The sequence below is a fragment of the Aethalodelphis obliquidens genome, unplaced genomic scaffold, assembly GCF_003676395.1.
Source record: "Aethalodelphis obliquidens isolate GAN/ISIS:26980383/991018 unplaced genomic scaffold, ASM367639v1 scaffold7, whole genome shotgun sequence".
NCBI classification, from domain to species: Eukaryota; Metazoa; Chordata; class Mammalia; order Artiodactyla; family Delphinidae; genus Aethalodelphis; species Aethalodelphis obliquidens.
Window position 1 is genome coordinate 18866655 of NW_020837951.1, and position 23166 is coordinate 18889820.

The following is a 23166-nucleotide window of genomic DNA, read 5'->3' on the forward strand; positions in this document are numbered from 1 at the left end:
GCGTCTAAAATTTTTTGCAAATGCAGCACAGCTATTGAGTCGAGGCATCAGAACTGAGTTCAGTTCAACAATTATTTCTTGGTGAAACACTTATTCTCCTGTATGTCTGACCTTGGCTAGGTACGGGAAAAGTAACAACACAGGCCAGCATAATGCATTGCACAGGCAGTGATTCGTAACCTTTGGGTCACGGGATTACTTGGAAATTTGATGAAAACTATGGGAGTTCTCCCCAGGGATGGAAATATACACACATACACACACACACACACACACACACAGAATCTGCATATGAACCTACAATTTCAGAGAGTACAGGTTAAGAATTCCCACCTAGTACCATTAGATGAGGCCCCAACTGATTTCACACAATAAGCAAGTGGTTTTCAAGCCAGATGGGGCCTGAGGGTGCAACCCTGCTCTGGCTGAATTTGAATTTGGGTTTTGTGGCTACAAACCAAGAAACTGGGCTGCTGGCGCTCAGTGGAGAGCCTCTGTTCTCTTCCCTCCCTGCAGGCCACCTGGACACCAAACCCTTCTGCAGCGGCCGGGGCAACTTCAGCACTGAAGGCTGTGGCTGTGTGTGTGAACCGGGCTGGAAAGGCCCCAACTGCTCTGAGCCTGAATGTCCAGGCAACTGTCACCTGCGAGGCCAGTGCCTGGACGGGCAGTGCGTGTGTGACAAGGGCTTCACGGGGGAGGACTGCGGCCAGCTGGCCTGTCCCAGCGATTGCAATGACCAGGGCAAGTGCATGAACGGGACCTGCGTCTGCTTCGAAGGCTATTCGGGGGTGGACTGCAGCCAGGAGTCCTGCCCGGTGCCCTGCAGCGAGGAGCACGGCCGCTGCGTGGACGGCCGCTGTGTGTGTCAGGACGGCTTCGCCGGCGAGGACTGCAACGAGCCCCTGTGTCTGCACAACTGCCGCGGCCGCGGGAGCTGCGTGGAGAACGAGTGCGTGTGCGATGAGGGCTTCACGGGCGACGACTGCGGCGAGCTCGTCTGCCCCAACGACTGCTTCGACCGCGGCCGCTGCGTCAACGGCACCTGCTACTGCGACGAGGGCTTCGCGGGTGAGGACTGCGGCCAGCTCGCCTGCCCCCACGCCTGCCACGGCCGCGGCCGCTGTGACGAGGGCCAGTGCGTGTGCGACGAGGGCTTCGCGGGTGCGGACTGCAGCGAGAAGCGCTGTCCCTCTGACTGCCACGACCGCGGCCGCTGCCTGGACGGGCACTGCGAGTGCGACGACGGCTTCACGGGCGCGGACTGTGGTGAGCTCCGGTGTCCCCGCGACTGCAGCGGCCATGGCCGCTGCGTCAACGGGCAGTGCGTGTGCAACGAGGGTCGCACCGGGGAGGACTGCGGGCAGCTGCGGTGCCCCAACGACTGTCACGGCCGCGGGCGCTGTGTGCAGGGGCGGTGCGAGTGCGAACTCGGCTTCCAGGGCTATGACTGTAGCGAGATGAGCTGCCCCCATGACTGTTACCAGCACGGCCGCTGCCTGAATGGCATGTGTGTCTGTGATGACGCCTACATGGGTGAGGACTGCCGGGAGCTGCGCTGCCCCCGGGACTGCAGCCAGCGGGGCCGCTGCGTGGACGGGCGGTGTGTGTGCGAGGACGGCTTCGCCGGCCCCGACTGCGCAGACCTCTCCTGTCCCGGCGACTGCCACGGCCGGGGCCGCTGCGTGGACGGCCAGTGCGTGTGCCACGAGGGCTTCACGGGCAAGGACTGCGGGCAGCGCAGGTGTCCCGACGACTGTCACGGCCAGGGCCGCTGCGTGGACGGCCAGTGCGTGTGCCACGAGGGCTTCACTGGGTTGGACTGCGGGCAGCGCTCCTGCCCCAACGACTGCAGCAACTGGGGGCAGTGCATCTCCGGCCGCTGCATCTGCAATGAGGGCTACACCGGAGAAGACTGCTCCCAAGGTGAGTACCAGCGCTCCAGCGAACTAGCGTGATGACAGCCATCATCGAGTTGGCGTGTGCTGGAGAACTCCATGTTATACCAAACACACACATACACACACACACACACACACACACACACACACACACCCCGACTCTTTGACTTACCTGTTACAGAGCTATCTATTTGAGGGCTCAGAGGCTCAGAGAGGTTATGGAATTGTCCCAAGGACACACAGCTTATACACCACAGAGCTGGTACCTGAATCTGGGTAACTCATCTACGCTGAGTTTAACACCCAGTGCCCACGAAGAGGGTAGATGAAACGCTCACCTCCCTTTTGCTAAACATCAACCTTCTTTCCTACTCTGTATTGACATGGAACCAATAATGAACTAAATCCCTCATTTGAATGGAAGTAAAAACTCAGCTAAATTGAATGGACAGTGAGATTACATAAAACAAACTGTTTTAAATGCACATTCAGCTAAAGATGAAGTGCTGATCACCTATGAAGCAGGCCCGTCTCTTAATCACCTTTTTGTTGCTGTCTTTTATCCCAAGGACTGTGAGTGCCTTAAAGGAGCATTATCCCAGCAGTTAGCACAGGGCATGTATTCAGTAAGTAAACACTGGTTGAGTGAAAACACAGCAAAGACCGATAATGCTCATGTTTAACGAGGGTCTTCTTTGTACTTCCCTCATCCACCCTTATATACCTGTCGTAATGGAGACTTTCTGCCTTAATTAAAGCCATTGGCACATAAAAACAAACACACGGCTCTGTGTTTGACATGGCCAAGCCAGGGAAGCCTGGTTGGAAGGAAGACCAGGCTGGCCGGGAGGAGAGGTACCTTCCAAATTTGATGAGTAAGCAAAGTTGAGCAAGTCCCTCTGCCTCACTCACCTCTCAGAAAAGGAAAGAGTTGGACCAGATGAGCCTAAAATACCCTTCCAGTGCTAAGAATGTATGACGTGAAGTTCAGAGCAGAAAGCCAAGCCCAGGCTGCACTTTCCCATGCAGATGACCTAAATGTGAACTAAGGTCCAGGGAGTGGAGAAGTCAGAGGGGCCAGTTCACAAAGAGCCCTGAAGGCCACGCTGCAGACCTGGAACTTTAGCCTGAAGGCAAGGGATGGCCACCAAAGGTTTTGAAGATGGGTCACAGCAGGAGGGTCCTTGATGAGTCTGCATTTTAGAAAGTGGAAGCTGGATTTCAGGGCTCCGTGACTGGGGGAAGAGACAGGTCCAGGGAAACAAACCAAGAGGGAATTCATTGAGTGCGTTATGACACCATCTGACCCAAACTGTCCTTCCTTATTCTTGCCAGTGTCCCCTCCCAGAGACCTCATCGTGACAGAAGTGACAGAAGAGACCATAAACCTGGCCTGGGAAAATGAGATGCGGGTCACAGAGTACCTCATCGTGTACACGCCCACCCACGAAGACGGCCTAGAAATGCAGTTCCGCGTCCCTGGAAACCAGACGTCCACCACCATCCAGGAGTTGGAGCCTGGCGTGGAGTACCTTATCCGCGTGTTCGCCGTCCTGGAGAACAAGAAGAGCATTCCTGTCAGCGCCAGGGTGGCCACCTGTGAGTGAGCAGAACACCTCTCGGCAGCCTCCACTGCCCTCCTCCTGTCCAGTACACAGCCCCCCCATAAGTTACTGCCTCACCTTTGCCCCTGCAGCCCTATGGCTGTCTTTATGCAGTTACACTAGTTAAAACTCTGGAATCCAGTTAAGCCCAATGAATTTTTAAAAAATTTTATTGACATATAGTTGATTTATAATGTTGTGTTAATTTCTGCTGTACAGCAAAGTGATTCAGTTATACATATATATGTATTCTTTTTCCTATAACCCATTGATTATTTGTTAAAGAAAGTCCTCACATACTAACTCATTTAACTCACAATAACCCTACGAGACAGGAGCTACTGTTAACCCATTTTACAGATGAGGAAACTGAGACTCTGAATGGTTAAGCATCTCATCCCATATCACACAGTTAATAAGTGGTAGAGATAGGATTTGAACCCTGGCAGTCTGAAGTACTCTATTCTACTACTACCTTTCTATGGAGCTCACTGTCTATATATTTAAAAAATACAAAAGTGGAGACATCAAGGTTCATGTTATTCTTCCTTTAAGAGTTCAACATCAGAATAATTACCTCCACTCCTAAAAAGCAAGCTGTGGCTAGAAATTGGTTCTTTTTTGCTTAGTAATAGTAACATTGGCTGCTTTTATTAAACTTGTGCTTCAGGCCAGGAACCATGGCCAGCAGTCACTGTGGGACTCAGCAGTCTCAACACATTCCCAAGGGGTAGGCATACTTAGCTCCTTCTCTTGGATGAAGAAACTGAGGTTCAGGGCATTTTGTTAACTCAACCAAGCACACAAAAGTCGTGATGATGAAGCCGAGATTCTAGCCCATCTGTATGATTTCAAAGTCTATTGTCATATTAGGTTTAAGCATGTGAAATTGCCAGTATTCAATCATATGGTTGGTCCTTATATTGATATTAATTTCCATGACGCCTCATAGTAGACGGCATCCCAGGAGAACCCTTAAATAGACTCCAGCTCTGACAGACAGCCCTGTGGGGTTTAGTGGAATCATGTCTGTCTGCTCCATCACACATGTAGTCATCTCTACCTCCTCTCTGTGCTCTTCCTGACAGACCTGCCTACGCCTGAAGGTCTAAAATTCAAGTCCATCAAGGAGACATCTGTGGAAGTGGAGTGGGATCCTGTAGACATCGCTTTTGAAACGTGGGAGGTCATCTTCCGGAATATGGTAAGGGGCACAGAGGAGTGGGCGCCTTCAACCACGAGAATCTGAAAGATGCTCACAGGCTCTGTAGACTTTTCTATCAACTCACTTCCTTGGCTTCTGGTGGGGGACAAGGCTCTAAGTAGCCCCTGTGCATCTGCATCTATTTTTAAGTGACTTAAGAAGTCAATAAGCACAGCACTTAGGGCTGAGAGCCTAAGTAAGTAGATGGCAAGTCATCTCTATGTTCCGAGTACCCATTACAGTCTTACAAATCTCCACTCAGAGGCAAAGAAGACAAGAAATGGTCTCTGTCTCAGAATGCCTCCAGGCATATCTGAGATTCAGTATCCTTTCTCTCTGTGCCTAAAAGCACATGTGAGGCAGGAAAGTGGTCCCTGAGTTCAAAGTCAAGCTCTGCCTCTTACTAGCTATGTGGAAGATGGGGCAATGACCTGACTTCTGGGATGCTGGCTTCCTCGTCTATGAAAAGAAGGATTGATTTGGTGACTCCAGAGTTCCTTTGGTTCTCATGCCTGTCATTTGACTTGAGTGTCAAAGGGATGAGTAGAGAGGTCTGTGGGAGGGAGAAACCAACTTGAGAGATGTATTCATGTCTCTATATCCTCAGCACCTGCCATGCTGATCAGATGCTTAGTAAGTGCCTAGTGATAGATGAAAGAGGAAGGCATGAATACAGAATGAATGAATCACATAAATGAAGGAGCTGGTACCTCCTTAGGTCTTACAAAGGTGCCTCTATATTTCAGAATAAAGACGATGAGGAAGAGATCACCAAAAGCCTGCGGAGGCCGGAGACCACGTACCGGCAAACTGGCCTGGCTCCCGGGCAAGAGTATGAGATATCTCTGCACATCGTGAAAAACAATACCCGCGGCCCAAGCCTGAAGAGGGTGACAACGACCCGTGAGTATCACCTTTAATACCACTGACACAAGGATAAAGCTGACTGTACTGCAAAGCATCTCTGGTTGATAATGTGCCCTCTTACAGAGCATCTGTATCAATTAGCTTTTTTTTTTTTACAAATTTATTTATTTTATTTATATTTATTTTTGGCCGCGTTGGGTCTTTGCTGCTGCGTGCGGGCTTTCTGAAGTTGTGGCGAGCGGGGGCCACTCCTCGTTGTGGCACGGGGGCCCCTCATCGCGGTGGCCTCTCTTGTTGAGGAGCACGGGCTCTAGGCATGCAGGCTTCAGTAGTTGTGGCTCACGGGCTTGGTAGTTGTGGCGCACGGGCTTAGTTGCTCCATGGCATGTGGGATCCTCCTGGACGAGGGCTCGAACCCGCGTCCCCTGCATTGACAGGCAGATTCCCAACCACTGTGCCACCAGGGAAGCCCTCAGTTAGCTTTTGCTACATAAAAAACAAGCTCCAAACTTTGTGGCTTGAAATGATACTTTTGCACATTGGTGGTTTGGGGTTGGACAGTTTTTCTGTTCTTGACTCGACTCACTTATGCATCTGTATGGGCTGGGGGCTGGTTGGCCCAGGATGGCCTCAGCCAGGATGGTGCCCTTCTGCCTCACATGGTCCCTCAGCCTCCGGTGGGCTAGCCTGGGCCTGATCTCACGGCGGCTGAGCAGGCTCACAAAAGACACTGGGTCACTTCCATCAAAGCAAATCTCAAGGCCAGTCCAGATTGAAGGGGTGAGGGAAAAGATCCATCTCTTTATGTGAGAAGCTTCAAAGTGACATTGCAAAGGGGCACTGATACAGGAAAACAAATAAGTGAGACTCTAGCAAATAATCTACCATACTATCTGATTCAATATTAGTACCCAGTCCTATGGAAAAGGTAGGGACAATATTAATGCTATTATTTTTCAAGAGTCAAAACTGAGGCTTAAAGAAGCTGAATCAGTTTAACTAACACCATACGGTTAACACTATCAGGGCCAGAATTTTAAGCCTGGGTTTACTTTTATGACTTTAACCCCATTACCGGTAACATTGACTAGGCTCTGGGTTATGCAGAGTGTTGATTCCATGTCTTCAGCAGGAACTTAGATAAAATGTGACTCAGTGCTAAAGAGATCAGAACTTCTTGGGTGTAGAGTAGGATTTGGCACTGCTAGATCATTTGGTGGGGGGAATAAAAATCCTGAATTTGGAGTTGTTCTATCAAGAAGCAAATTTTTATAAATAAATAAGCAAATAAAATTTGCACTGACATTTGGGAAAATCTCTTTATCTTCTTCAAGATAGTATACGTGCCAACTATTTAGGGTACTGACTCTTCTTGGCAGGGGGTGATTGGACAATTTAAATCTGTTTACTAATGACAAGAAAGAACATCTTGCATTTAAATATTTGCACATTTTGTTTAACTCAGATCCAATTCATAAGACTGTCTTTTTTATAAGCAAGTGTTTTCCATCATCCTGACAACATCGCACTGTGGTAGGTAGAAGGCGGGTACCAACAAGAAAAAAATCATTGATCACCAGAAAGCCATAGAAAAGATTAAGCAAATGCTTATTTGCTATAGAGACGGCCCATTGAAAATACAAAAGACATTTCTTTCATCTGCCCTTTTCTTTTTAATCTAAATTTAGGGATTCGCTGCTTTATTTTCTTCTTCTTGAAGGACAAACATCCCAACATTTGAAGTTTCATAATCACATAAATAACAACACTGAGAGGCAGATACTTACCTGTTTCTTTTGCTGATACCTGATCTTTTTCCAGATTTAAAGGATCTTAAAAATTTCATATTTAGCTCCTTCCCTCTCAGCTCTATATAGAGATTGTATGACAACCATTTCTGATATGTAAATATTTTTGAGAGCCATCATTTAAAGGAGAAAGAGCCTGGGCTTTGGATCCAAACAGTCCTGAGCTTGAATTTCAGCTTCACCAATAACCATCACCTTGGGTAGATCCACTTCTTTAAGCCTTAGACCCACCATCTGGAAACCGGATTCATATATCTTCCTACGGCATAGTCACGAGAGTTAAGACTTAAACGACAAAGCACTGTGCTTGGCACATAGTGAACACAAGACAACGTTAATCTCCTGTATTGAAGGGTTCTGAACCTAGGGCGAGATCGGTGTCCTTGACTGTATCTCAACTTCTTTAATGAAAGGGCTGTTAAGAAAGGTAGTAGGTATGGTTCAGGTGTTTCCTAGCACCTTGAAGATCATAGGACGGGAGGCTTCACTGCTGAATTGCAGTATTATTTTCATTGTGGATTTCACGGCTTCAACAACTGTGAGCTGAGACTAATAGAGTTCAAAAACTAGACTCTGCAGGTTTCTCACAATCAGCTATGAATTATTCCTCCTCCTCCTCATTCCCTTTATAAAACCAAGTTCCTTTCATTTGATATTGTTTCCTCAACCAGTGCTGAAATCACAAACTTAACTATTTAAAAAAAGGAAGAAACATTGACTGAATGCTTTAATATCTTAATTTTCAGCCTGGTATGTTTTACTATATAATGTTTTAATGCATTAAAATTATCTAATTAGAAAAAAAAAGAGTAAAGATAAATGGCAAAGCCTGATGCGACACTCAGGATTCAAAAAGGTCAAAGACCGGGGCTTCCCTGGTGGCGCAGTGGTTGAGAATCTGCCTGCAATGCAGGGGACATGGGTTCGAGCCCCGGTCTGGGAAGATCCCACATGCCACGGAGCAACTAGGCCCATGAGCCACAACTACTGAGCCTGCGCGACTGGAGCCTGTGCTCCGCAACAAGAGAGGCCGCGACAGTGAGAGGCCCGCGCACCGCGATTAAGAGTGGCCCCCACTTGCCACAACCAGAGAAAGCCCTCGCACAGAAACGAAGACCCAACACAGCCAAAAATAAATAAATAAATATTAAAGGCAAAGAAGAAAGGGGAAATTGTAGATAGAGTAAGGATCTAGTTTAAAAAAAAAAAAAAAGGTCAAAGACCGACTCTCTGAATGACCCTATCTAGATTGTATAATACAGTTTGAATAAACTGTGAGAAATTTGTTACAGAATAGTGAGAAAAGCACAATACTAGGAAGCTCTTATTTTTGATTGTGGTAAGAACACTTAACCGGAGATCTACCCTCTTAACACGTTTTTACGTGCACAATAGAGTACTGTCAACCAGAGGCATAATGCTGTACAGCAGACCTCTAGAACTTAATCGTCTTGCAAACTGAAACTTTATACCCCTAGGGGAAGGAGTATGTGTTTATCTGTTTGCAGCAGGGTCAGACAATGGTTCTTGTTAGAAAGTGACATATGAGTGGGATTTTGAAGGATGAATAGGAGATTTTTAGAGGGAGAGGAGCAATCTCAGGAAGAAGAAACAGAAGAACAGCAAGGGTAGAGGCTGGGGGTGAGAAACAACACGGGGTGCTCTCGGAGGAGAAGTATGCTGTCAGAGCAGGAAGCCCAGAGTGGGTGGGGCAGGAGGTGCGCAGCAGGGCAGGAGGAAGGGCCACGATGCAGCCTCAGAGACACGCGAGGCTTGAGATAGCCGCAACTTTTTTGCTTGAATTATTTTCATCGAAACTAACTTTCCATGCATTGTCAAGACAGCCATTGCCTCACTTTTCTGTTTCATTATTTGGATAGAGAAGTTACCAATTAGGGAGTTCTGCCTAATTAAAAAACCATAGAGGCTAAGTCAATGTTTTTCAAGTGAAGTAGCCCGTAAGTGTGTTTCTTCAACTTACGATGATGATGATGATGATAATAATATAGTCACAACCATTTATCATATAACCACTACATTGCAGGCTATGTGCTAGATGCTCCACACGCATTATTTCCTTTAATGTTTGAAAAAACAGAAACCCTACAAGGTAATTGTCATCATCCCTACTTATAGCACAGCAAACAGGGAATTGAGGTTCCGAAAGACAAAATAAGGTCAGTTGGCCAGTACGCACCTGAACGTACGCTCACGGATCTGGAAGGCTACAAGCCCTCTTTCTGCTCAGCCCTTGGCACTGGTCCTGACCTCTGAAACCCCTCTGTCCTCTGCCCGTCACAGGCTTGGACGCCCCCAGCCAGATCGAAGTGAAAGACGTTACGGACACCACTGCTCTGATCACCTGGTCCAAGCCCCTGGCCGAGATCGACAGCATTGAGCTCACATACGGGATCAAAGATGTGCCAGGCGACCGAACCAGCATCGACCTCACACACGAGGAGAACCAGTACTCCATCGGGAACCTGAAGCCAGACACAGAGTACGAGGTTTCCCTCATCTCCCACAGGGCCGACATGTCTAGCAGCCCCTCCAGAGAGACCTTCACAACAGGTAACGGGCCTCCCCCTGCTAACAGCCCCAGGAGAGGAAAGATTGCCAGACTCCCATCCCCACTACATGTCGGGGTGTCTTCCAGGCTCCTTTTACAGTGGAAACAATGGAAAGGGGATTTTCATTCCTTTAAGTTTTATTTTAAAATACTGTAGCAATTGATTGATTAATATTACCCCAAATAACCTTCTAAGGCAAAAGAAAACTTTTGCCTACATGGAAGATTCTGGTCTGAGATTCTCAGACATTTTGGTTAAAACAAAATTTAAATAAATATTTTAATAATAAAATGCAGTATGTGGAAAACATAAATGACAAAGATGCCTTCTAACCTCTTAGCCTACAGCACTATCTTTAAAGTACCAAAGTGTCAATCATTCATTCACTAAATAGTTTTTCAGAGCTCGGTAAGCTCCGTATGAGTTATTAAAAATCCAGTGATGAATACGACAAACCTGTTCTTACAGTCACAGAGCTTATTTGCAAGTTTCTGTACAGTTTTCATTAAGCACGAAATCGGTGGAAAACGTGAATGATTGAGGTAACATGTGCTTTAATAATGAGGAAAGTGTCAAGCATGTAGTATTTGTTTAGATGTGTGCATTAACTATGGAACCAGAGAAGTGTGTGGGCAATTCTGTCATTTCTCTCCAATGGCAGGCACCTTTCATGTCTCACCTTGAACTGTCAAGGACTCCCTCTCTCCTGGTGCCTGGTGTTCTCAATACCAATGCCCCTTCCTCTCCCAAACAGGCCTGGATGCGCCCAGAAATCTCCGCCGCATCTCCCAGACAGACAACAGCATCACCCTGGAGTGGAGGAACGTCAAGGCGGCCGCCGACAGTTACAGAATTAAGTACGCACCCATCTCCGGAGGTGACCATGCCGAGGTAGAAGTCCCCAGGAGGCAACAAACCACAACCAAAACTACACTCACAGGTGAGGTCCGCATCCCTGACCCAACTGGCCCTGGGGGCATGTCCCCACGTTGCAACTCTCCAGAGAGTAAATAAAAACGGTTCCCAGCTACCCATCTCACTTGGGCATCAGTGAGTCAGGCTGTGAAACAGTCCAGACACTGAGAAATCGTAGCCTTCAGGGACTAGTTCAGGGCCATTTTTATGGCCTTCTGAAAGTCTGTCCAGTTTTGGGCTGAATCTCAACCTGCATGTTCTCTCTTAGGTCTGAGGCCAGGAACCGAATATGGTATTGGAGTGTCTGCCGTGAAGGGGGACAAGGAGAGTGACCCAGCCACCATCAATGCGGCCACAGGTGAGGCCCGCCTGGATTCCCACCTCCACGGGACTACCATCAGCAGACACAACAGGGTCCAGGAGGCAGGAAACCTACTTAAAAAGAAACAGTAGATGCCCAGAGGGAGGTGGGGCTTCTAGGATCATCCAGCCCAGATGTCCACATTCCAAAGTAGCATAGGCACTCCCCACGTGAATGATCCTAATGCTACTCTCTACGCAGGAAGGGGGACGGGATGTTTTACAAAAAATTGGAACCAGACTTTATAAGAGATCTACAAACTTTTGAAAGTTGGCAACTGATTCAATTTTTTATAAATCACTGACTAATCAAAACACATCTGGGGGCTTTTCTCTTAGCAAACACTTAACTTATATTGCATACCCTCATCACATAAATTATAAGTGGCAGGAGCGTAGTTTAAGGCAATCTTTGCTCTTACGTATTGCATCCTGCAGCTCCAGCCTCTGAGGGGCTACATGATTTGAGGCCACTGATTCTTTCTGCAAGTTTGTTTGTTTTTTCTGGAAAATTTGTAAAGAAAGAAAACTCTTCCCTTTACCTCTCCACCAGCTTCCTGCTTATCTCCCCCCCGGACTGTGATGATAAGGGTGGCTGGTGTGGGGAGATCATTATGTAGGATCCAATGCTGAGCACTTATACATATTCTTTTTTATCTTTCATTTGGAGGTAATTGTAGATTCACATGCAGTGTAAGAAAGAATACAGAGAGATCTGTACCCTTTGTCTAGTTCCCCCCATTGGTAAAATTTGTGTAACTGCAGAACACTATCACAACCAGGAAACTGACATTGATACAGTCTATCAACTTTATTCAGATTTCACTCAGCTGTGTGTGTGTGTGTGTGTGTGTGTGTGTGTGTGTGTATTTAGTTCTATGTTATCACTTGTAGATTTTGGAAGCTACCACGACAGTCAGACACCAAATAGTTCCAATCCCAAGGATGGCTCTTGCTACACTTTTCTATAGCCAAGGCAACTCCCACCCTCCCCTTCACCTTAATCCTTGGCAATCACTGATCTGGGCTTCATCCAATTTTGTTATTTCAAGAATGCTACATAAAAGGAATCATACAATATGCAACCTTTAGAGATTGGCTTTTTCGCTAAGAATAATTCTCTTGAGATCCATCCAAATTGTGTCTTGTATCAATAATCAGTTCCTTTTAAAGGCATTTGATTGAGTATCACTTCATGGTATGGATATATCACTATAGTATTTTTAATCTTTCAAAAACTCAGTGAGGTACCGTACAATAACAGCATCTCACAAAGGTGAAAACTGAGACTCAGACAGCTGAGTCACCTGAAGCCACACAGCGCTACGGCAGACCTAGGACTGTAGCCCATAACCAGCTTTCAGCCCCAGAAGCAGTCCTGCCCTGAAGCCTGAAGGGTGTTCAACTCTCTGTTTTCCTCCCAGACCTGGACGCGCCCAGGGACCTTCGGGTTTCTGAACCTACGGAGACCAGCTTGACCCTGCTCTGGCAGGCGCCACTGGCCAAGTGTGACCGTTACCGCCTAAACTACAGTCTTCCCTCGGGCCAGCCAGTGGAGGTGCAGCTCCCCAGAGGCACCACCTCCTACGTCCTGAAAGGCCTGGAACCTGGGCAGGAATACACCATCCTCCTCACAGCAGAGAAGGGCAGGCACAAGAGCAAGCCTGCACGGGTACAGGCATCCACAGGTGAGGTCAGCCTCTGAGCTCTCGCCGCACCCTCTGTTGATTCTGAGGTTGCAGACCCATCAGCCAGATTGTCTTCAAATGAGAAGACCAGATGGGAAGACGTGGGGATGTCTCTACTCATGACTGCTCTAAATCCCATTTGAAAGAGTTACTTACCTATCTTTTCCTTTGTCAACTCATCAACAGCAAAGTTCCCTAGCTGGGCAAGCAAAGTGGTTTTTAAATATTTCCTCCTAGGACAACTTAAAGCATCAAAGTTTGTGTTTGTCTTTGGTTCTTTTCTTTTTTTTAATTTTGTGCATTTCACAGAATCTTTTAAATTTTTCTCATTTTCCTCCCTCTTTAGCACAATTAATTAACTTTTCATTTTATTTCTTTTCAAGGTGACCAAGATGTTGGGAATAATTCCTTGGTTTTTTCCCATTAATTGTTTTTATTCCAGGTCTCTTGCTTTCCTCTCAGGTTACCTGAAACATTGCACACGGTCCTTTGAGCCTTCCACGGTGGCCTTCTCATTTTCTCTTGGTCATTAAGAGGTGAACTTTGTTTTTCCACGACAGCTTAATCCTGACCTCCAGTATCCCTTCTAGCCCAAGTATCCTGTTCTTTGTACCTGCTTCCATATTTTCTCAATGGATAAATTGAGAAAAAAAATCAGTTCTTCCTATATGAAAATATACACATTTAACTTTGGCCCCCAAATATTCAAGAGGTTCGGGGGAAAAATGTTACTTCTTCAGGGTCTGACAAGTAATAGTCTTTAGTTTCAATTCAATAAGTAAGTATGTATTGAGAACCCACTGAATATATTGTGGTATGCTGATACTGGAGGGGAAAAAAATGGGTTATGTACTTAGCACTGCTATTCTGACTCATGTGCACTTACTCACAGTCCCTGGGGGAAGACCAGATGGATGTTAGACAGCACTCAAGCAAGGAAAGGGAGTGACTGGGGGAGTCAGGAGCAGCCAGGGACAGTGTCTTGGCAGAGATGCTATTCCAGCTGAGTCTCCATAAGCAGAAAATGTGTTGCACTGACGGGCATATTTGGAAATGCCTTGAAGCGTCTTTGTCATTTATGGATACTCTCACATGCATGTAACAGAAATCTCAAATAACGGTCACTTAAGCAAGATACAAGTTGGTTTCCTCTCTCATAAAGTCAGTCTGCGGTTATAGGTGGCTCAGGGATGGCACAGCAGTTCCAAATGATCGGGGATCTGGGCTCCTTCTAGCTTTCTGTTTCACTAGTCTTAGTTCTTGGCTTCCATTCTCAAAGTCACCTCCATGTCACAATACGGCTACTTCAGTACAGCCTTCACATTTGTGTTCTAGGCAGCACGAAGAAGGAAGAGCCAAAACCAAAAAAAAAAAGTAACTTCTAGATGAGAGTCTTTCTGGAAACCTCACCAATGACTTCTACTTGCATTTCACTGGCCACTTCTAGCTATAAGTAAGTCTAGGAAAGGTAGTCTGCTGGCGGAGCATGTTGCTGCCCACATAAAATTGTGGTAGTTTGTAAGGAGGAGAGAGAGAAGGGGTATTTAGTAGACAAAGAGCAGCCTCTTCAGAAAGTCTAAAGTGAGCTCAGGTGCTCAGTTCTGTTGACTCTGTGCGTGGACTGCTTCCCACGCAGCTATGAGATGATCGTCAAGGATGCGTGGCGGTGGGGGGTGGGTAGCTTGATCATAGATGAGGGGGGAGGGGAGAATAAATTGGGGAAGAAATAAATCTACGGTAGAGATTTCAATGGTTCAGCTTTATAAACATGAGTTTGTTATAAGATGCGAAGGGACCACAAATGAATCAGAGAAACAAGAGAGGGAGTTTCTTCTTCTCTTCCCTCCTCCTCTCCCTCCCTCCCTCTCTCTCTCTTCCCCTCTCTCTTCACTTTTCCCTGAGTTTTACAAATGCTAGATTAAAGAGAGTTTCCTATCTCCAGTCAATCATCTTACCCTCTGGCTATAGCCACTTTATCTCCTATCTCCAGCAGGGAATCCCCAGGCTTTAGCCGCTCAGGGAGATGAAAGCTTTCAAGTGAATCACAGGCTGGAATTACCTTGTCTCTAACTAAGAGCCCAGTTTTGGCATCCCGAGGGCTCAGTGGTTTCTTTTCCCCAGCCGTGCCTCCTTAACACTGTTTCAAAGAAATCACGTTGCATATTTAAAGACATTCTTCATGACAGGAAAAATGTGCAAAGTCCCTTTTATGGGCTCTTCCCCCATTGTCTCTAGAATATTTCTCTCTATGGCTTTCTCCATAGAACGATTTTATTTTATTAAAAGTGAGGTGGACATTTCTCTCCATCTCCTGAAGTCTATCTTCCCAATAAATATCTCCTACAATATCCTCCCAGTAAATATCTCCTTCATTTACTCAGTCAGTAATGCACTACAACCATGCTCCGTGCTAGGTCCCGGGGATACTACAGCCATGAAGACAAGTCTGTGCTTCCAAGGAGGAAACTATCTAGTAAACAGACACCTTCACTTGCTGTAACTAGGCAAGCAGGACTATGCTGTGGAAGGCGTAAAGAAGCAAAAGTCCAGGCACCCGGCCTTGGTAAACACATGGGGAGAAAAAAGAAACAGGAAAAGTGGGAGCGCTTAGAGGAAGGTACCATGTGGTTATGAGTCCTGAAATGTCAAAGGGTTGTAGGTTCAAAGGTCAGAAGAAAGGGATTCCCAGCTCTGCATTACTCGACCCTGAATAGCAGAAGTCTGCAAAGTGTCGCTCATTGTCTGTGGGTTTTACAGAGAAGGTGTGAAATTGGCTGCCCCAAAGCGTTCTTCCCAGAGAATTACAGGGCTCTAGTCGCGGCACCGAGCCAAAGCGCAAGCCTTTTCCTTGACGCAGCACCAAGTTAAGTTAAAAGTATGCCTTACCTAGCTGCCCATCACACCGGAAATACGATGCAAAGACCCTACCACAGGCTACACAGCCCTGCGGAGTCTGGTCCTTCCCATCTCTCTGACCTCACTCCCACTACTTGTCCCCTTGCTCATTTCACCGTGGTCACCCTGGCCTTCTCGCTGTTCCTTCAGCATGCCAAGCCTGCTCCTACCTCAGGGCCTTTGCACATGCTACTCCTGCTGCCTAGATACCACTCTTCTCCCAGTTCTACACCTAGCTCCTCCCTCATTTCACTCAGCTCAAGTCTCATCTCAACGGACCTCTCTGTCAACCAGTCTAAAACGGTGCCCTATCCCGATTTACCCCTTCATGCTGCTCCAGAGTTCCTCATGACACTTGCCTGACGTCACTCACTCGTTGGTTTACTCACCTATGGCCTGCCTCCTACTTCTAGCCAGAAAGGACTCTGTCTCCTTCATCCAGCGCTGCAGCCCCAGTACCCTGAACACAGCCAAACACGGGGCGTATGCTTCACGAGCATCTGGGGACTCCAGCTCCTCCAGAGGCAGTATTTCCACGGAATCTTCTGGTCTTTTTCTTTCACCTCTGTATCAAAGGCCCAAATTCTCTCTCTTAAGGATTAAGGGAAGGGAAGTCATTCTCCTGGAGTCTTTAATTAAGCTTACTCTGGATAAAAATGGAAGGAAAGAAAGAAGGAAGGATGGGGGGAAGGAGAAAGGGACGGAGGGGGGAAAAAGGAAGGAAAGAAAGAAAAAAGGTACTATCCCTGTTAGCATTGAACAAAATGAGTCTGTGCCAGGCATCTCCCCCTCTGGCCCCATATCTGTATTCTAATAAACTCAACAACACCCTGCTTGAAGTGGAGGCCATGATTTTCTTCGAGCAGTAAGGGCCATAAAGCAGGGAGGATATGCAGAAACCCAAGGCCAATAAAGCATCCTCCCACACCGCGTAAGACTTGACAGTGATACCCCAGTAATTCTCAAGGGTTTGGGAAGCAGAGAGGTGGAATTTTGTTTTTAGCCACAGCTGCAAGTAATAGAAAACATTCTGCTCTAATTTTCCATTTTGATTTTCTCATGGAGCAAACTGAAATTTAGTCAAATATCTATCCATGCAACAAGTATTTATTTCTTACCTGCCATGGGTCAGGCAGTGCTGGTATAGAGAACAGAAAGACACAACCCCTCCACTCAGGAAATGACACACATTGCAGTGAGAATGACAGAACCAAAACCAAAATTATAGGAACGTAACTAGTCTGCTTAGAGGAAAGTGTGGGAAGCTACAGGAGCACAGAGGCAGATACCCATCCCAGACCTGAGCAAAGTGAAGGCAGCGTATCAGAGAAGGCTTTTTGGAAGAGGTGATACTTGGCTGAATCCTAAAAAAGGAAAATGAGTTGGACAAGTGGAGAAGGGAGTGACGACATTTCCAGCTGGAGGAACAGTATGTGAGAAGCTCAAAGGCATGAGAAACTTCATGTTAGTGAAACACCAGCCATACAGTCCTGCTGTATGATGGAGCTGGGGATAACAGGGTACAAGGTTACAGACATTATCAGTACCATCTACAAAGGGCCGTGAATATCACGCCGAGGGGCTTGGGTTTCATTCTTGACAGTGTGAAGAGTCACCAGAAAGTTTTAAGGCAGGCAAGGCTTTTAATTTCAATTAACTTTACAAGATGAGATCCAAGCAATTTAATCTACCCTTAGGGGTCCTGAGGCTTAAATTTGGCCATCCCGCTGCTGTTGGAGAATCACTCTCTCTCCCATCAGTGAGCACTAAAAGTGGATTCCTCATCAGTCAGCACTTGGTAATTACCATCTACAAGATGGTAGAAATCTAAAGATTTAAAGTTGGCACAGCCAGAAATTCCCCCAGGCCAGCTGGTCAACTCACCATAAGCACAGAAATGGGATTTTGAAATTCTGATTTCCCAGGCCCACTGACATTGTTCAGAGGGTAGATGCCAGTGCACAGCTGGAAGAAAAAGACAACAGCCTTTTCATAAAGAAAGGCCAAGAAATTCACTATGCAACTATACAACGGAAACACTGGGCTTCTGGGGCCGTAAGCCCACAAGTGTGTCATTTGCTGTTGAAATGCAGAGTCCGCATTGATGAGAAGCCTCTGGTCTCGATCTCGACTGTTGTCTGCTGTATTTTTATTCACGTTTTTCCCTCTCTTTTCATAATTCTTACCTGCCTCCCTTTAATTTATCTACTGATTTTATTCATTGAAGTTACACCTTTTACTTATCTGTCTAGCATTTGTTTAGTGAAGGGTTTTGGGTCGGGCACCAAAAGCACCCACCCAGCTGTGGTCACGGTCACAGCACTAAATATAACTGATTTTTTTTTCTTGATCTGCCTAACCCCCTCCCCCCCACACACACACACAAAAGTGGAAGAATAGCCAAAAATTTTGGTGAAAGTATCATCACCATGACTATTACCATTTACTGAGCAACATGACATTTTATGAAAATTACTCTATCCACTGTAAGAAGAGATGAAGCAGGATGTGAAGGACATTGTATAAAGTATCCGTGGCATATAAAAAAGCTGATTTAAAGAAAACAATGGTTCTCATGAGGAAGAGACATTTTCTAATGTGGATCTCCTCCTCTCTCCAACCATCTTTACTACAACAGCTTAATAGACAATCTGTAACCCTTCCATAACCCCTCCCTCCCCCAGTTAGGTAATTCTCCCCACATCTCTTGCAACCTGGTACCTGAAATCTCTTTCATGGAAAAAAATATGCTTTATGTCATAATTAGAGAAAGAACTTAAAAGGCAGTTACCTGAGAGGAAACACTGACTTCATTCACACAAGGGGGGGGGTCAACTATCAATGTCAGCTAGGTTCTTGACAGAAGTTTTGACAGCAGCAGGAGAAAAAAAATAAAGTGGGATAAAAAGGAGAGTTTATGGGCCACAGAGTTCATTTCCTTAACTTTACAGTTTGGCTTAGATTGGTTTTTGTCTGATGTCTCTTCATGCATGAGGGCTCTTGGAATATTTGAAAAGGACACACTCCTGAGTTTAGTTGTGCTGAAATCCCAAGGTCAAGGAGATAACTGCTACAACTGGAACACTGCTCCTGGCCTCACAAGGGCCACTGGGTTAAAAGATAGCTGATCTTTTCCCCTTTCTTTCCCCACAAGTAGATACAACACTTGGAGCTTGGGGGCCTCTTTTTCTCACCTAGACCATGTCTGTGTGGTTAAGAACTGCTATGGGGTCTTGGATAAGGGCTCCAGGACACAGATTTGGGTTGAATGAGGAATCTGTAGAATGAAGGTCAAGGTCAGGTATGGCAAACGTTTTCTGAAAGGGCCAGACAGTATTTTAGACTTTTCAGGCCATATGGTCTCGGCCTCAACTCCTCTACTGCGCCACTGCAGCACACAAGCGGCCATCAGCAATGTGTAACTGTGCAGGCACGGCTGAGCGCCAATGGGATTTTACTTACGACATCAAAATTTGAATTTCATATACTTTCATCTGTCATGAAGTATTCTTCTTTGGATTTTTCCAACCATTTAAAAATTTAAAAACTGTTGTCAGCTCACTTATTACCAAGAGAGGCAGCAGGCTGGATTTGACCCTCAGGTCATAGTTGGCAGACCACTGTTCTAGATCAAACAAGATTTGAAGGAGTGTCAGCTTTGCCAAAATGGAACAATTAGGAAGAACCTTCCCCAGAACGTAGAAAAGTCTGAATCAAACAGATTCTTGAAAAGAAACATTTTCCCCTCTGAAAGGATATCTTCTATCCAACTGCAAGCTAAGGTTTTCAAGTGAGACGTCTGCTTTAATGGACAGATAGGACTGATTTGAAATGAGCAGCCAATGGGAGGCATATAGAGAGAAACAACTTGTTCACCTAAATGAGCTCAAGCCAGTTCTTACTCTGTTGTTTAGAGGATCTGTTTCCAGAGAAAATCCTTTCTTCCTAGGTGATGCAAAGTCCATTTAGGCTCTGCCCTGGGCAAATTATCACCTTGAAGGCATATGCATTCAGACAAGTGAATGTTCTGTGCTTTGCTCATTCTAGAGATGAATAAAGATGGCAAGTTTTAACTGAGCTTAATAAGCTATTTCTCCCAGGGCCTCAGTCTTTCTTTCTATCCAATGAGGGACAGCTTTGCAAAGACTCAGTGACTTCCTCTGGACAGTCTTACTTGTACTGTGTTAATTTATCTCTGATCTTTCTGAAGTGGTTTATGTAAACTGATTTGAGCCCCAGAAGCTGACAAAAATCCCAACATAAAGAGACTAAAACATGCCTTCCAGGAGAGATTGAGGAAGCACGGAAAGGAAGAGAATCTAAGAGGAGGCAATTTCCTCAAAACACAGAAGGCTGGACGGCTCAGGCCAAGGATCCCAAGCGTAGCCGAAGGCTGTTCCTATGATCTCACCTTTAAGATGAGAGCCGCTTTCCAAAGTGGAAACTGCAGCCCAGAGCAGTACTAATACAGACGTGTAGCATTTTCCAAATCCACAGGATACTGCTCAGTAGAAAAACACCGCATTCAAAAGTCAAACCCAAACACACAACAAGGCAAAATAAGTATCCTATTGATTTATCTGTTGGTGTTTTGATGGCGACAGCATGGCTCAGGGATGCAGGTGGCCCTTGGGGCCCCCATGGTCTCGCAGCATTGGCAGCGGGTTTGCCATTTCTGAGTTCCCAGATGGAAAGCATTTCAGGAATGATTTAACTGACCCCGTCTCTGTCATTATTCAGACCACGCCCCTGAAATGGAAAACCTCACCGTGACCGAGGCTGGCTGGGACGGCCTCAAACTCAACTGGACCACAGCTGACCAGGCCTATGAGCATTTTGTCATTCAGGTGCAGGAGGCCAACAGGGTGGAGGCAGCTCAGAACCTCACGGTGCCCGGCAGCCTGCGGGCTGCGGACATCCAGGGCCTCAAGGCCGCCACCCCTTACAGAGTCACCATCTACGGGGTGATCCGGGGCTATAGAACACCAATGCTCTCTGCTGAGGCCTCCACAGGTACCTCTTACCTTTCTGTCTATAGCTTCTGTTTTTCCCAACAGGAATCTGACCAAGGATAATCAGATGCAACTCGTTTTTGGTTTTGTTTTGTTTTTTTTGTGGTACGCGGGCCTCTCACTGTTGTGGCCTCTCCCGTTGCGGAGCACAGGCTCTGGACGTGCAGGCTCAGCGGCCATGGCTCACGGGCCCAGCCGCTCCGCGGCACGTGGGATCTTCCCGGACCGGGGCACGAACCCATGTCCCCTGCATCGGCAGGCAGACACTCAACCACTTCCCACCAGGGAAGCCCCGCAAGTCGTTTCTGAATAGATTTGAGTTCCTTAAGTAATAGCACTATGGTGCCTAATGATGGGAAGATCAAGCCGCACAACTCCTGGGGTAGCTTTCTCACTGCACCCCATGTGAACCACAGCCTCTAGGGCTGTGCATAGCCCAGCCTGGGGACTATACACACAGCCCCAATGGCAGGGACCTTTGGCTTCACAGACAGGCTCCCTCCTGGTGAGGGATGTTAAGGCATTATATTTAGAAGGAAAAAATAATAATAATCTCTTTGTCTGCCGGAGGCTAGGGCAATTCCTTAATGAAATAAGATCACAAATGTTTTCCTACGCCTCACCCCCTTGGCTCTATTTCTCAAATTTAGGAAGCTGCATGGTTATCTAAAGAAAGTCACATTTAAAAAAAAAAAAAAGTAATATAAAGCCTATTCTTTCGTTAAGGAGTCCCTGGATCTTGGTGTGTGATTTGATCGTTAAACTAGTTCTTTTTTTAAATATTTTATCTTTTTTATTTGCATTTACTATCTCAACATTTGCCCATTCGTTGTTTTTTTTTTTTTACATCTTTATTGGAGTATAATTGCTTTACCATGGTGTGTTAGTTTCTGCTTTATAACAAAGTGAATCAGTTATACATATGTTCCCATATCTCCTCCCTCTCGCGTCTCCCTCCCTCCCACCCTCCCTATCCCACCCCTCCAGGTGGTCTCAAAGCACCGAGCTGATCTCCCTGGTTTTTTGTCCTTCTCCAGGAGAAGCTCCCCATTTGGGAGAGGTCACGGTGTCCGAGGTGGGCTGGGATGCCCTCAAACTCCACTGGACAGCTCCGGAAGGAGCCTACGAGCAGTTTCTCATTCAGGTGCAGGAAACTGACACAGAGGAGGCAGCCCAAAACCTCACTGTCCCGGGAGGACTGAGGTCCGTGGACCTGCCTGGGCTCAAGGCAGACACTCACTATAGAGTCACCATCCGCGGGGTGACTCGGGACTTCAGCACAACCCCTCTCTCTGTTGAAGTCTTGACAGGTATTCTAGGCTACTTCATTAATTTGCTTCCTCCCACTGTCTCTGCTCAGGAGGCATCAACACTCTTCCCTCCTCTAAACTGGGTTCAGCCCCTACCCCAGTGGGAAATACCGATGAATCATCCCTGCTTCCATACAAAGGTCCTGTCCCTTATTTGGCCGCGTCCTAGTCCTAGCATGGCAGCCAATTCCATGGAAAGTTCCACCTACTCTTCTTTTATATAAATTGAGGTGACTTTTCTTTTAAAGCAAGTTTCAGTCGTAATAGCTAAGAAGTTGGAAAGCACGCTCTGCGAGTGGGGAAAAAATAAACGTTGATCTGAGCTCATTTTAAGAATGCATCAGAGGACTCCCCAAAGCACCATTTGTATGTCAAGAATGGAAGTTGTGAACAATTCTGAGAACTATCTTTCCTTTCCAAAGGCTGACTAGAAAAGCCCTGGCTTTAGTGCCAACAGAGTGTCCTCAACACCGGCTGTAAATCACGCGTCTGTGATCAACACTCACCAAACAACTCACCCCAACCTCAGCCAAAATGCCATCTCGCCTGAATCCCAGCATGCAACTGCCTTTTTTAGTAACTCAGCAACTCTGTCTTCTTATGCAGAGGAGGTTCCAGATCTGGGGAACCTCACCGTGACTGAGGTTAGCTGGGATGCCCTCAGACTGGACTGGACCAGCCCAGATGGGATCTATGAGCAGTTTGTCATTGAGATCCAGGAGGCTGACCAGACCCAAGAAGCTCACAGTCTCACGGTTCCTGGCAGCCTGTGCTCCACGGAAATCCCAGGCCTCAGGGCTGGTACCCCTTATACAATTACCCTGCGCGGCGAGGTCAGGGGCCGCAGCACGCAGCCCCTTGCTGTGGAGGTCATCACAGGTATCTGACCCTCCTCCCAGACCAGGGACCTGATTGTGTCAGCCAATTCACTGGAATAGAGAAAATTCCCCATGTATCAGGGCCCTCTCTCAAAGCTGTTGGCAGGCAGCGTGAACACAAGCTCTAACTCCGGAGGGTGTGGGTTGGAATTCC

At 46.7% G+C, this 23166-nt stretch overlaps 1 protein-coding gene across 13 annotated transcripts in view; it reads left to right on the forward strand.

Annotated features, from left to right (window-relative positions):
• The window catches only part of TNC (tenascin C), a 93782-nt gene that overhangs the window by 29582 nt on the left and 41034 nt on the right, over positions 1-23166 (forward strand). For 3 of the 13 annotated variants that reach the window (XM_027105072.1, XM_027105073.1, XM_027105079.1), the window contains exons 3-13: positions 517-1926; positions 3237-3500; positions 4594-4709; positions 5456-5612; positions 9686-9955; positions 10709-10894; positions 11138-11227; positions 12654-12917; positions 20553-20825; positions 21862-22134; positions 22741-23013. In XM_027105072.1, coding sequence (XP_026960873.1) covers positions 517-1926; positions 3237-3500; positions 4594-4709; positions 5456-5612; positions 9686-9955; positions 10709-10894; positions 11138-11227; positions 12654-12917; positions 20553-20825; positions 21862-22134; positions 22741-23013 — 3576 coding nt within the window. The remainder of the gene's footprint in view (positions 1-516; positions 1927-3236; positions 3501-4593; positions 4710-5455; positions 5613-9685; positions 9956-10708; positions 10895-11137; positions 11228-12653; positions 12918-20552; positions 20826-21861; positions 22135-22740; positions 23014-23166) is intronic. The other 10 variants (XM_027105083.1, XM_027105084.1, XM_027105085.1 and 7 more) reach the window with 6 other exon arrangements.